This window comes from Mastacembelus armatus, chromosome 20 (assembly GCF_900324485.2).
Source record: "Mastacembelus armatus chromosome 20, fMasArm1.2, whole genome shotgun sequence".
Lineage (NCBI taxonomy): Eukaryota > Metazoa > Chordata > Actinopteri > Synbranchiformes > Mastacembelidae > Mastacembelus > Mastacembelus armatus.
In genome coordinates this window covers 2,747,976-2,761,714 of record NC_046652.1, presented here as the reverse complement: position 1 = coordinate 2,761,714, position 13,739 = coordinate 2,747,976, and the positions used below count along the sequence as shown (strand labels likewise).

Here is a 13,739-nt window from a genome sequence, read left to right as displayed (position 1 = left end):
CCTTTTGACTTTTAACCTACTGCTTACCTTGTTTGTGTTTGTAGGTGCAGTAAACAGTAAGTCCAACATACTGAACTCTACGTCAGATTCGGATCTTATGCGGTACCGCACTATCTCAAAAATCCCTCAGATCACCCTCAACTTTGTGGATTTCAAACCTGACCCCCTCATCGCTCTGCCCACTGGGGAGATGGACATTATAGCTCCATGCAAACTAATTGACCGAACACACAATGTCACAGAGAAAGTCACACAGGTAAGACACAATATGTGTGGAGAGTGATGTATAGTGCAAGAAGAGAGTCTGTGCTTGTGTTGTCTATGAAGGTTTTGGCCTGCCTGACCCAGTCTGAGTAGATGATACATTTTTGGCTCAGATTTAGTGCTTTATCTTTTCTCTGCACTGATGATGATGATGATGGAGATGGACCGTTTTGTTATGTCATCCAATTATGAGAAATTGACTTGAGAGTAACAGAGAAAGGACAGATGGGACATGCCGAAAATCTTTGATTTTATTGGTGCATTTCTGTTGCAGAAAAGTAACCACAGTTGGAAAACAAGTAAAGAAGAAATCTCAGATAATAATTCCTTATCGCAAGAAGCCATGTTCCAGAGGTGCAGGTTAATTACCATGTTCCATTAAAGATCATTATTCTGCCTTGTTCTAGCCTTTGTTGGGTGTCACTGAAAAGGCTTCATTGGATGTGCAGAGGAAAATGTAGCACTGATTTTCTCAAATGCATGCACAGTGGGTTTTATATTAATATAAAAGCAGCTGCATTATCAGCTCTGGCCTAAAGATGGCAGCACTAGATCAGCCTGTGTAGCAGCAGTCTCTGAGAAGAGCAGTAGACATGACTTTCAAAGCTCCCGTATAAAGAGCTGGAGAATTTAAGTGCTCCATAAAACCTTTGACACCTTTTATGCAAAAGAATGCAAATTCTGTGTTTTATTGGGGACACTGTCCCCACTTCCTGCTCTCATCATGTTGGTGTTTGCCTTTTGTCCTGCTTCATGACCAACTTGCTTGCTGCAGCTACCTCTAAATATAAGTCTTTTATTAGTTAGCATGAGCTCAATGTCCCCACTTTGACATGGCATCAGACAGCGAAAACCCCATTTCTTACAGATTTGCAGGTACTTATGTGTGAGGAGTCATATAGATGTGAATGCTGGTGAGTGACACATTACAGAGTCAAATAGCCTCAGGCTGGCTAGCTGGATGAATAATGTCTGAATAATGTCTGAATTAGCACACAATAGGGCAATTCGGATGTAAAAAGTAGAACGCAGTTTGTGTATATCACAGTGTAGACAAAAACTTAAATAAGACCTGAGACTTGGGCAATTGTTCGTCTTTCAGTATGACACAAATTGTGAATGGAGTGGCAAAAGTAATATTAATTTTACACACTTACATATTACTCTGTGTGTGTGTGTGTGTGTGTGTGTAGTTAAAAGCTAAAACCAATATATTGTAGTATAAACATCCAATAAAGCCTCCATCAAAAGTGATAGTGTTCAAATTGTTTTAGAGAGGTGTTCATTTGACTCTATGATTTTACTAAAAATGCACTGAGGAGAGCAGGCCTGAACTGAAATCCAATGTTTAGAACATTAAAAATATAACATTGAGTGTTTCGTGTTTGTTAGAGATTGTTGCTACTGTTATTCCAGTAATTGAATTCCCTACCAGTCAAAGTCATATTTGCATAGGGTCACGAGTATGGGAGCTCTCTAAATAGTGTATGACGTGAATGAGTCAGAAGTAGGCATTTTTAGCAGTGCCATATGTTAATTGCTGACAAAGTGCCAGGGGGAGTAAGGCTCCAATGTGACACTGTGGTTGTTCTGGTCAGGGGTGCACCTCTGGCACCAGGGAAATATGCATTAAACAAGAAAGAAATGGGGCACTTTACTAGCTGAGCGCTCCTGGTAAGCACACCATGGGCATAGTGCTTGTGTGACTTCTGTGGTTTGAATCTTGCTGCTGGTCACAGGTCTCTGTTTTTTTGTCTCCCCATTTCCTATTTGCCTCTCCATGTCCAAAGGCAAAAATGCCACTGTCTATAAAAACGAATGAATGAATTAATAAATAACACTGAAAAGTGTAGCAATAAGAGGTTTTTATCATCTGCAAAATGAAACGTTGTGTCCAGACAGTAGTTAAAAGACTGACAATTTATTTAGCAAATATCTGTTCCCCCCATACAGCCGCGGTTCTCATTCTAGAAAAGAAAGCATAAAATGAAGGGACTTTGAACCTCTATATCTATTCACACATGAAAGTAAAGGAAACATCATTTATTTACACTATTTTCTGTTTGCACTCATATTCCACAACTCAAGTAATACGTTTTCTGTTGTGCCCTAAATAGATTTCTTTTGCATCCAAATTGCCCTATTGTGGGTTAATTAAGATGTATTTATTATTAGTTTCCAAAGTGGCAGTATCATATTATCTTGGTCAGAATGTGCACATGCTCTGGATTGGTGGTGTCTGCTTGTGTCAGGTAAATGGGCTGGAATAGAGTAGAGTCTGGGAGCATGTGGTGCACTCAACCTACTGTAATTTAGCTGTCTGCTTAGTGGCTCTGCTTCAATATCTCAAAGTGATTGAATGCTTCCTCCATTGGAGTGCAATGACCCACAAAGAAGGAAAGCAGATTTTCCGTGTGTTGAACCAACTTGTAACTACCAAAAGAGCATCTTCAGCGCAAATCAGACTGGACTTCAGTCTACAAGGTGTGGTGGGTCATTGTGTAGATTTCGAATGTACATGTAGTGCAGGTGAGAGATAAGAACAAAGTAACACGACGGCACAAAGGCTGAAAAAAATACTAATGCCTCTGCTTTGCATTACATCGTACTCAATTAAACAACCAAAAGAGACAAGGCCAAAACAACAAAAATAGAAAAGAGAGAACTGTGATCAGAACGGTTGGAAGACATGACCATCTACAGAGCATGAATTTGAGAGGCATGACAAGTGACGCACAGCTTGGTAAACTTTTTGCTATGTTTCATAAATACCATCACGGTCAACATGATGTTATTCAATTAGATAGTCTTTGTTGTTACATCATATTTACAAATTACATTACCAATTTCACATGGACATGTTTGCTAAATCAAATTCTCCATTGACAGTTTGAAAAATATGCTGTTGTTTTGATTTTAGCTACAACAGCTGGAGGTTGTTGTGACAGAGTAACAATGAAGTCCACAAAGACTGTTCTGACCATCTGGATGGTTAAATTTTTATAACACTAAATGATATGAAATATATTTTAAACTAATTTTCCACAGTTGCAAACAATACAAAGATGTAAAGATGGCAGCCTGGCTACAATCTTGACTGAAATACAATGTACAATGTAGAAACTTGAGTTTTAACTTTATTCACCCTGAGGGTAAGGTATTGAGTAGAACCCAACATCAAATGTAAGGGAAACTAATCTAGGGCCTTGATCAGGTAATGAGTTAAAGTTTTATAATTATTCCATGAATCTTGATGTTAGGCATGTACTGTCAGAAGTGACTGTAAAGGTCTTCTCTTACATCTAATGTGCTAATCTATAACTAACTATAATATTTTTTCCCACCTGGTGCTGAGAGCCACCCTATTCAACACTCTGCTGAACCACATTACAGACATTGATTTGGCCATTTGTAATGCTCTAGATAACATTAGTTGGTTACAGGTATATTTTAGTGTGTCTTTGAAACAACATGACACTCTTCCTTTAGGAAATCAAAAATGAATTTAGATGAAATGGGAAATCTTCCAAATTTAACAACAGGAATTAAATTGATTTTCTTCAGGTAGAACAAGGACTGGAGAGGAAACTAAACAGGAAGGTAGGAGAGAAGAGGAAGACAGGCATGAAGAGGGAGAGCAAGGACAACAAAGAGTTCAAAGAGCAGCAGATAAAAGATGAGGGGGCGTTCAAGGCCACATAGTCTGCTTTCACACCTCCGCTCACTGTCTATCTCTCCCCTTATCTTTTGTGTCTCCATAAATCCTCTGTTACAAATCAGTTAAACAGTATTCTCCTTTTATCTACCTGTTTTGCCCCCATAAAGCTTGCATGCTTCTGCTTTTTCATTTCTTTTCACTTGTTCTGTCTTCCTTTCATTTATTCTTTTCTAGTCTGTTCTGTTGTTGTTCTCTTTTTCTCTTTTCCCTCCTTCCCTTTTATCACTCAGCCTATAATTTTCTTTTGTTTGTTTTCTCCCCTGTTTTCTCTGCATCTCTTTCATCCTCGTCTGCTCTCTGCCTGTATGACCCATTTCCTTGGCCCTGGCCTCATTAATCACAGTGTTGTAGGCTTGGCCTGCCTGCCTCCTTCCCTGCCTGGCTGCTCTTCCTCATCATAGCAGGTAATTGAATCAGAGGGCTCAAGGTCCCAAGAATAAGCAACCATTGATTGGTCTGTGATTTAGCCTACTTACATATGACCTGGTTGCTTTTATGACTTGACAGCCACGGTTGGTTATGGTGTTGATACACACTTTATAAAGGAGATCTTCTGTATTTACTACAGTGGATATCAAGAAGACTGCTTTACAGTTTTTTCCTATGGTAGATTAACAAGGTGCGTTCATCTGCGGATGGGACTGGGGCATGGTGGTTGTTCAGTGACTCAAAAGGCCCAAATCTTAACTTCAATCATAACTTCAACTCTGTGTCATTTGGCCTTATTATTGGGAAATTATCTCCAGCTATAGATCTGCCTGTCATAGCGGTTTGTTGTCCTGTGTGTGTTGCATTTCGTTAATATGTCCCCTCACTGAGTAAACCTGCTAGTAGTGAGCAAGCTAACGTTTTTCATAAGGAGTCAAAGTCATTTAGAAAGTAAGTAATTTTGCTTCATCAGGATTGACCAGTGAACCACAGAAAGATGTTTGTTGGTTTGTGAATATGAATGATACTACTGAAATAGTGAATATAGTTTTTTTTTTTTTTTTTTCGTTGTTGTTGTTTTTTGGGTTTTTTTTGTAGAAATGCCAAAACTTGGCGTAACCAGTGCTGGAATTGCTGTTAAAATAAAAACAGTGGCCTAAATTAACCATTAGGTGGAACTGGTGCAGATTTGTAACTACTTTTTAAGTTTGGTAATTCATCATTTTATACATCATTGTATATATGATGTATAAAAAAAAAAAAAAAAAGAATTGTTCTATTTTTAAAATATCTATTGTAAGTCCTAAATAGTATTAAATGCAGTGAATTTCAGCATTTGCACCACATGGGAAATAAATGCAGCCAGTGTCAGTGTGCACAAATCCAAAAAAGGACATGGGGATACATGTATAGGACAGATCAAGGGAATGGGTTTATCTCTGGAGGCAGTGAAGTGAACCAGGGAAGGCACCAACGTGCTATGTCACTGACATACACATGTATATACCTATGCAGCCCTTGTTGTTTATGCCTACACTGTAGCTGAAAGCCAGTTTCCATTATTTTGTACTATTTATTCTCACTACTATAAAAGTACTTGGATTCTAGTAGAAACAGTGTTTAAACCTGCTGTAATTATAACGTAACACAACACTTTAATCAGTTAGAGTTAATCGGATTAAACAGCAATATAAAAATTAATTTGTTAAATTCGTCCAGGGTTAGATTTGATGTCACTATCTGAAATGACTTGCTAAAGAATGAATTGGCATCTCCCCCATATGTCTATAAATGCTGCTGTGTTTTTCTGCAGTTACTGGAATTTGAACAGATCCTGGCATCTCATCACTGTTGCAACTCATATGCATGAAGAAAAATACAAACATGCATGTGCACATATAAACAGGTATTATGAAGAGGAAATCAGTAGCTGATTCAATCTGTCACATGTCAGTCTTTCCTTCTCTCTCTCTCTCTCTTTGAGACACACACATACAGTATGCCAGTGTGATCAGCTGCAGTGGTATCATCACAGTGGGTCCTCTTGAGACTACTGAACCTCTAGAGATTAGCTCAGTGTCAGCTCTTTTGCAGCTGCTAGAGAATGGAAATGGAGGCTGCCATTTAAACCCAGTCATTATCCATAACCCTGGTCCAGACCTTGAGCCCTGCAGAAATACCATGTTAATACCAGGAGAGCATAGCTGCAACTAGGCATGCTTCACAGGGCTGCTCAATATAGAACTGTTGTAATGCACCCAGAGAGATCTGTCGAACACTGTACACCGAAATCCTGCACACACTACTACACTATTGTAGTAACTATTGCCTCACAGCAAGAAGGTTCAGGACGACCCTGGGACCTTTTTGTTTGTATTTTATGTCTGTGTGGGTTTTCTATGGGTAGTACCCCCCACAGGTTGATTGGTCACTGTAAACTGCCCACAGGTGTGAATGTGTGTGTGTGTGAATGTTTGTCTTTATGTGTCAGCCCAGTGATCTGTCCAGGTTGTACCCTGCCTCTCACCCAGTGTCAGCTGGGATTGTCTAGACCAATCCCAGCCTTTGATAGGAATAAGTAGTATACAATCGATGATGTGTGGATGTACACACGCACACACACACAACTACTACCATATTCACAGGCGAAGTCAGTTTTCAAGCTTCTATGTCATCATCACTATTTGATATTGAGTAAGTGTGTGTTTTATATTTTTGTATTTGTTTTCTTTTTTTTTTTTTTTTTTTTGAAAAAATTCTGAATCCTCATCACCTGCTGTTAAGTTGTCCTTGACTAAAGACACCTAAAGACACCCAGTGTCTAAGTGAGCTGCTCAGTTGAAGACAGGATTTGGGACTTTGTGTAAACTTTATTTACATGGAGAAAACACTGAGTTTGAAAAACTTCCACCTTTGCCTGCAGAGACACAAGCAAACTTTTATATTTACGCTGGCATGGTGGTGGTCGTGTGTGCATGTATGTATTTGTACTACCCTAGCTTCTGCCCATTGGCCTGTGAGTTGACCATCTGCACATGCAGTTTGCTCGGAGCTGCTCCTGTTTTTGACATTTCTGGTTCATCTCTGTATTAACCAATTACTTCAGGCACTAACACACACATGCACGCTGCCTACACAGACACACACAAATACACCCCCAATCCTAAGTAAGTATAAACCTACCCCTAAAATGAAATTTTAACCCTTAAACAGGGATGTGAAAAACTAACCTGCCAAAATGTCCTCACTCTAATAGTCTTATGCCCAAAATGCTACAGTAAAAATACACACACATCAACTTAATAAACTTCTACTCCTATGGGAAAATACACAGAGAACCCCACAATCTGTTCATGTATACCTAAACACGATAATGAGGCCTCCCTAGTATGACATGCCACAGTGAGAAATCACCTCCTATTTAGGTTAGCTTACGTCCTGTATAGAAAACTGCTTAGCACACAGCTTCACTAACTGGGAAACAGACCAGTTCATGCAGGAATATTGGCAGGGAGGTTGAGCTCATCTTGGTGTGTGTTTGGAAGATAGGAGCACCACCTGGCTAATACAATGAGAGCTGATCTGTGTGTCCTGCTAAAGCTGGAGCACTGAATATGACTTATCAGCATTGTAGCAGCATGTGATGTCAAGTCTGTCCTGTCATGAGCTGCTATCGAACATCATGAAGGCTGGGAATCTGTTCAGACGGTCTCATTGACCCACCTCCTGAGCCTGATTCAATTTCCTCTGTTCCCACCACAAAAATATCTACAGAATGCATTTTATTTTAGTGTGTCTATCATAGACACCTCTACAAATTGAGAAAAGATCACAACTGAACCTTTGTATGCTGCTAACAGTGCCACAATTACCTACAGCCACAGTGTTTCATTGTTTATGAGGGTTTCTTTCATCTTTCCAAATATTAAATCTGATGAATAAGTACTTGGAGAGGTACTAGGAAACTTACCTTTGCATTGAACTTGATATTTAGAGTACACACAGTCAAAGTCACTGAAGCCAAAGCACAAATTGCTGAATAGATACTCATGGAGCTGACTCTAATTTCCCAAAGTAGTTTTTGCTGAGTTGTCTGCTAGTTTCCACAGTATTAATGACAAACAGGGACAGTCGAAAGAAGACTTAGCATGGGTAATCCTTAACTCTAAGAACTTATATTCTTGGCTCTAAGGGCATTTCAGCAGAAGATCTGAAATGGTCACTGTGTAGAACTGGTAGACACAATTTAGCGACTACAGATATTTTGTTTTCAAAGAATTTTTATTTATTTGTTTTAAATTTAAATACAAAATACACCCTCACATCTTCAGTGGCAATATTGATTCTCAAGCCATCCATCCAACCATCTTCTGGTGCTTACAGTGGGTACGGAAAGTATTCAGACCCCTTTAAATTTTTCACTCTTTGTGTCATTGCAGCCATTTGCCAAAAACAAAAAAGTTCATTTTATTTCTCATTAATGTACACTCAGCACCCCATCCTGACAGAAAAAAACAGAAATGTAGAAATTTTTGCAAATTTATTAAAAAAGAAAAACTGAAATATCACATGGTCATAAGTATTCAGACCCTGTGCTCAGTATTGAGTAGAAGCACCCTTTTGAGCTAGTACAGCCATGAGTCTTCTTGGGAAAGATGCAACAAAGTTTTTCACACCTGGATTTGGGGATCCTCTGCCATTCTTCCTTGCAGATCCTCTCCAGTTCTGTCAGGTTGGATGGTGAACGTTGGTGGACAGCCATTTTCAGGTCTCTCCAGAGATGCTCAATTGGGTTTAGGTCAGGGCTCTGGCTGGGCCAGTCAAGAACGGTCACAGAGTTGTTCCGAAGCCACTCCTTTGTTATTTTAGCTGTGTGCTTAGGGTCATTGTCCTGTTGAAAGGTGAACCTTCGGCCCAGTCTGAGGTCCTGAGCACTCTGGAAGAGGTTTTCTTCCAGGATATCTCTGTACTTGGCCGCATTCATCTTTCCTTCAGTTGCAACCAGTCGTTCTGTCCCTGCAGCTGAAAAACACCCCCACAACATGATGCTCCCACCACCATGTTTCACTGTAGGGATTGTATTGGGCAGGTGATGAGCAGTGCCTGGTTTTCTCCACACATACCGCTTAGAATTAACGCCAAAAAGTTCAATCTTGGTCTCATCAGACCAGAGAATCTTATTTCTCATAGTCTTGGAGTCCTTCATGTGTTTTTTGGCAAACTCTATGTGGGCTTTCATGTGTCTTGCACTGAGGAGAGGCTTGCATCGGGCCACTCTGCCATAAAGCCCCGACTGGTGGAGGGCTGCAGTGATAGTTGACTTTGTGGAACTTTCTCCCATCTCCCTACAGCATCTCTGGAGCTCAACCCCAGTGATCTTTGGGTTCTTCTTTACCTCTCTCACCAAGGCTCTTCTCCCATGATTGTTCAGTTTGGCTAGACGGCCAGGTCTAGGAAGAGTTCTGGTTGTCCCAAACCTTTTCCATTTGAGGATTATGGAGGCCACTGTGCTCTTAGGAACCTTGAGTGCTGCAGAAATTCTTTTGTAACCTTGGCCAGATCTGTGCCTTGCCACAATTCTGTCTCTGAGCTCCTTGGGCAGTTCCTTCGACCTCATGATTCTCATTTGCTCTGACATGCACTGTGAGCTGTAAGGTCTTATATAGACAGGTGTGTGCCTTTCCTAATCAAGTCCAATCAGTTTAATTAAACACAGCTGGACTCCAATGAAGGAGCAGAACCATCTCAAGGAGGATCAGAAGAAATGGACAGCATGTGAGTTAAATATGAGTGTCACTGCAAAGGGTCTGAATACTTATGACCATGTGATATTTCAGTTTTTCTTTTTTAATAAATTTGCAAAAATTTCTACATTTCTGTTTTTTTCTGTCAAGATGGGGTGCTGAGTGTACATTAATGAGAAATAAAATGAACTTTTTTGATTTTGGCAAATGGCTGCAATGACACAAAGAGTGAAAAATTTAAAGGGGTCTGAATACTTTCCGTTCCCACTGTATCTGAAGTTCGGTCACAGCAGCGTAAGGGTAGGTGGCAAACAGAACCAGACATTCCTCTTCCTAGCAACTTTTGCCAGCTCCTTCAAGGGAGACCCCAAGGAGTTCCTAACCTGGATGAGATATAGGTGATCTCTGAACTCCCTCCATATGTCTGGAGGAAGCTTATTTCAACTGCTTGTATCTGAAATCTCTTTCTTGCGGTCACTGCCCAAAGTTCATGACTACATGTGACGGCTAGAACATAAATCGGCTGGTTCTGGTCCCTCTTCACCACACAGATACTGTCCTTGTCCTCGATGCGATTGACGTTGTCAGTCAAAACAGCCCGAACTAACGTCTACAGGCTCCAATATCTCAGGGGATATCTGATCTGTTTTTGGCACCTTGCCATAATCTTCAGACTCTCCCACCTGCTCCGTAAACATGATTGTTGGGCACTGGAGTTCATTAATTGTTCCTTCTACCAGCTAAAAACATCCCTCAGTCAGAGTCAACCATCCTGTGAGAACATCCTTCACCACCAGTGTCTATTGTTGACAAGACCAGACACTTTGAGAAATGCAGTCAAATTGGATAGTTATTAACGTGTTTCTTAACATACTGTAATGTGTCATGTGAGTGCACTTACACTCTTGATGACTCCGTTATGGCCAGGGGTTATTCCTCAGAAAGGACAATGTAGTGAGTAATGTCATAATCATCAGCACTTTTGCGTGCTTTGAAATGCTTTAACATCATTCCAAAACATGTCATGTCTGACTCCACAGAAGTCGACTGTGCAGATTTGGCCTGAGTTGACATTTTTTTTAGTCTCCCATCATCACTTTGTGCAGTGCAAATGTGTAAACAAAGACACAAGGAAACACAGCAACACATCCCATTCAAAATGCAGGAGAGAAAAGCATTTTCATTAAATTAAGCATCTTCAACAGTTTTAAGATTAATGACAGCTCACAAAGTGGTGTTAGAGTTTCACTATAACAAATATATTATGACAATTGTAAGCAAATAGCAACCAGGGCATCAGTTCTGGCACTCAGGTATAAATATTTGCTTCCTAATGAAAGCTGAATTTTTTTATCTAGTTTTATCTAGTATCTAGTTAAAGGGTCATATAAATTCCATGCATTTAAATTTAGTAAGAACTATATTACAACTATATTCGTAAGACCAATGTAATAGTACTGGATTGAAGGTAATTGGAGAACTTTCATGTCAAATGCTGGATTCAGATAATATCAGAGCAAAAACCAGAATAATTCCCCCTAGTCATTAAAATATTACAAGGTTTCATTACTATTGAAGCATAACGAGGACAGGGCACTAATGAAAGGTGGAGGTGGAGGTTCAAATCCCTTTGGACCTCTGACTTGATAAATACCTTTTTTGCAAAAGAATATTTTGATGACAATTTTTATATCTTATATTGAGTTTTCATTGATTTTTATTTTAATTTGAACCAACATAATTTTGCTCTAAGTATTTTCTAAGGCTTATCTATTCTAATATTATGTGTTATGTACGACCTACTTTGCCTGGCAATGGTCTCATTGGAGTAACTTAGTGAGAAATTACCCCACATATGTCAATGTCAAGGCCAGACATGGCCCTTCACTTTTAATCATTTAATCATTCATTTAAATTTACATTCATGGCAACACCACAGTGTAATGCAGTAGGCATTGCCACGCTCCAGTCTTCAGCTATAATGAGAGGATTAGCCTGCTAGCCTAAATGCTGTGTGGCTTTCTAAAAGGAAGCAAGCATAAACAATGGCCAAAAAAAGTCGACAATAAAGATTGTCAATTTCAGTTAGTTTATTTATGTTTTGACCCTTAGCATTTGGCTACCATTAGACACATGTTGCACATTGGTACATTCTGAACAGTATCTTGAAGGTTGAGGGTGGATTGAAAATGTACTGTTTAACCAAAAGTATGAACTTTTTCTTGCCTTGACCAAAGTGTTTTTGAGGCCTTAACATAACCACCTGTTAGACTTCAGGACCGCAACACCTGTTTTCAGTACTGTTGTCACTACCATCCACCCCAACTATCTACAGACAGATTTTGTGTTGTACAGAACGTGATCCAGGCAGGGATAATGTTTCCCCTTAAAATGTATTGTGTATGGAATGGGGATAGTGGTATATAAAAGTAATTTTGTAGAAGCAAAAAGAAGTGAAAAAGGAATAATAAACTCCAACATAAGATGCTTTGTGCTTTGTGTAATTTATAAGCCAATTTCTTATATTATATACTGTTGTTAATGTGGTCTTATTGTCAGGTGAATTTGATGGTCTTTAAATCCACCTGCTGAAGTGACAGGGTTTGTAGAAATGTGGTTACTATTGTGAATAGAATGACTGCAGTAAAAATGGTTTGAAAAGAGAGACATTGCATACAAAATATAGCTCTGAGACTGAAAGTAGTTTGTCCTACTAGTTTGGCTGTGAGAAGCAGTAATTTAGCATCCTGTGGTATTTCACAACGACCACCGATTCACAGTTTAAAAGAGCAAATCCATCACAGCCTCAGCAGCTCTCTGTGGGAGCCTCTCTATTCTTTCGCTCACTTCACTGTTTTTGTGCCTCTTTCTTCCTTCCCTTCTTCTGCTCGTTCCCTTTGTTTGCCAGTTGTCTTAAAAGGTCATCCCCACCTGGTGTGGCACGCAAAGTGGACTGTCAAATCCCATCTGTCATTCTGTTTAAAAGTGTGTGTGTGTGTGTGTGTGTGTGTGTGTGTGTGTGTGTGTGTGTGCGTGCGTGCGTGCGTGCGTGCGTGCGTGCGTGCGTGCGTGCGTGTGTGTGCCTGTGTGTGTGTGTGCCTGTGTGCCTATCATGGACCATTTGGGGCATACCTATCTAATTAATTGACATCTCTGTGATTATGATGACAAAAACACATCTAAAACCCTATTGTAATTGAATGTTAAATCATTATATGAATGCTTGTATACTTATATTCAACTTCTAATTACTAAAAAGAACTTATATACGCTTTATTTATTTGTGAGCAATAGTAACAACTACAGCATTAGTGTGTTCAATGGGCATGACTTTGTGTCTCTAGTCAGATGCTCAGTCTTGTACAATGTGGGAGGAAAACAAAGTGTGTTGTGGCTGCTGCAAGTAACTCAGCAGGTGTTGAAATAGCATGAATGAAAAGAATAATTTATTACTACTGCAGGCAAACTAGGCCAACTAGCTTCCACATTCTCTGTGGTAATGAAATAGAAACTTAAAGACATGATTTGTCGCCCCCCCCCCCCCCCCTTGTGTGTAATGTTAAAGAGATAGAGTTTAATTTTCTCCATGCTAAGGTTTCAGTATAGACAAGTGTTTACCCAAACCTTAAACCAGCCTAAAATTGTCCCTGTGTGTGTGTGTGTGTAAGCAGGTTTCATTCCCTACAGGCAAACAAAACATACAGTGCTGTGCCACTACTATCTTCAAAAATCCATCTATATCACCTAACTGGTCTTCTTTGATTAATAGAAAAGCAGGCATTAATTCAGAGTCCTATATACATGTATAGAGTATGTGCATATGTGTTTGTGTGTGTGAATACTTATCGTGGCTCTGTTACTAGCTTTACCTGCATATATATACACATATATATCCCTTAGACACCTAGAGTCATTGCACTAATGAAAAGGTTGAATCATTATGTTGTCACCACTGCTCTCATGAATCATGGAGGTCAGATGATGCAAATAGTTTGTAGTGAATTAGCTAGTAGCAATAATTTGTAGAGGTTGACAGTAAAATAATGAGGTGACTGAACCTGAGATTCAGGGTAACGCTTATACAG

At 39.6% G+C, this 13,739-nt stretch overlaps 1 protein-coding gene across 1 annotated transcript in view; it reads left to right on the top strand.

Annotated features, from left to right (window-relative positions):
• Positions 1–13,739, top strand: part of kcnh2b (potassium voltage-gated channel, subfamily H (eag-related), member 2b) — a 169,517-nt gene that overhangs the window by 96,138 nt on the left and 59,640 nt on the right. Inside the window, exon 6 of the mRNA XM_026292651.1 lies at positions 45–256. Coding sequence (XP_026148436.1) covers positions 45–256 — 212 coding nt within the window. The remainder of the gene's footprint in view (positions 1–44; positions 257–13,739) is intronic.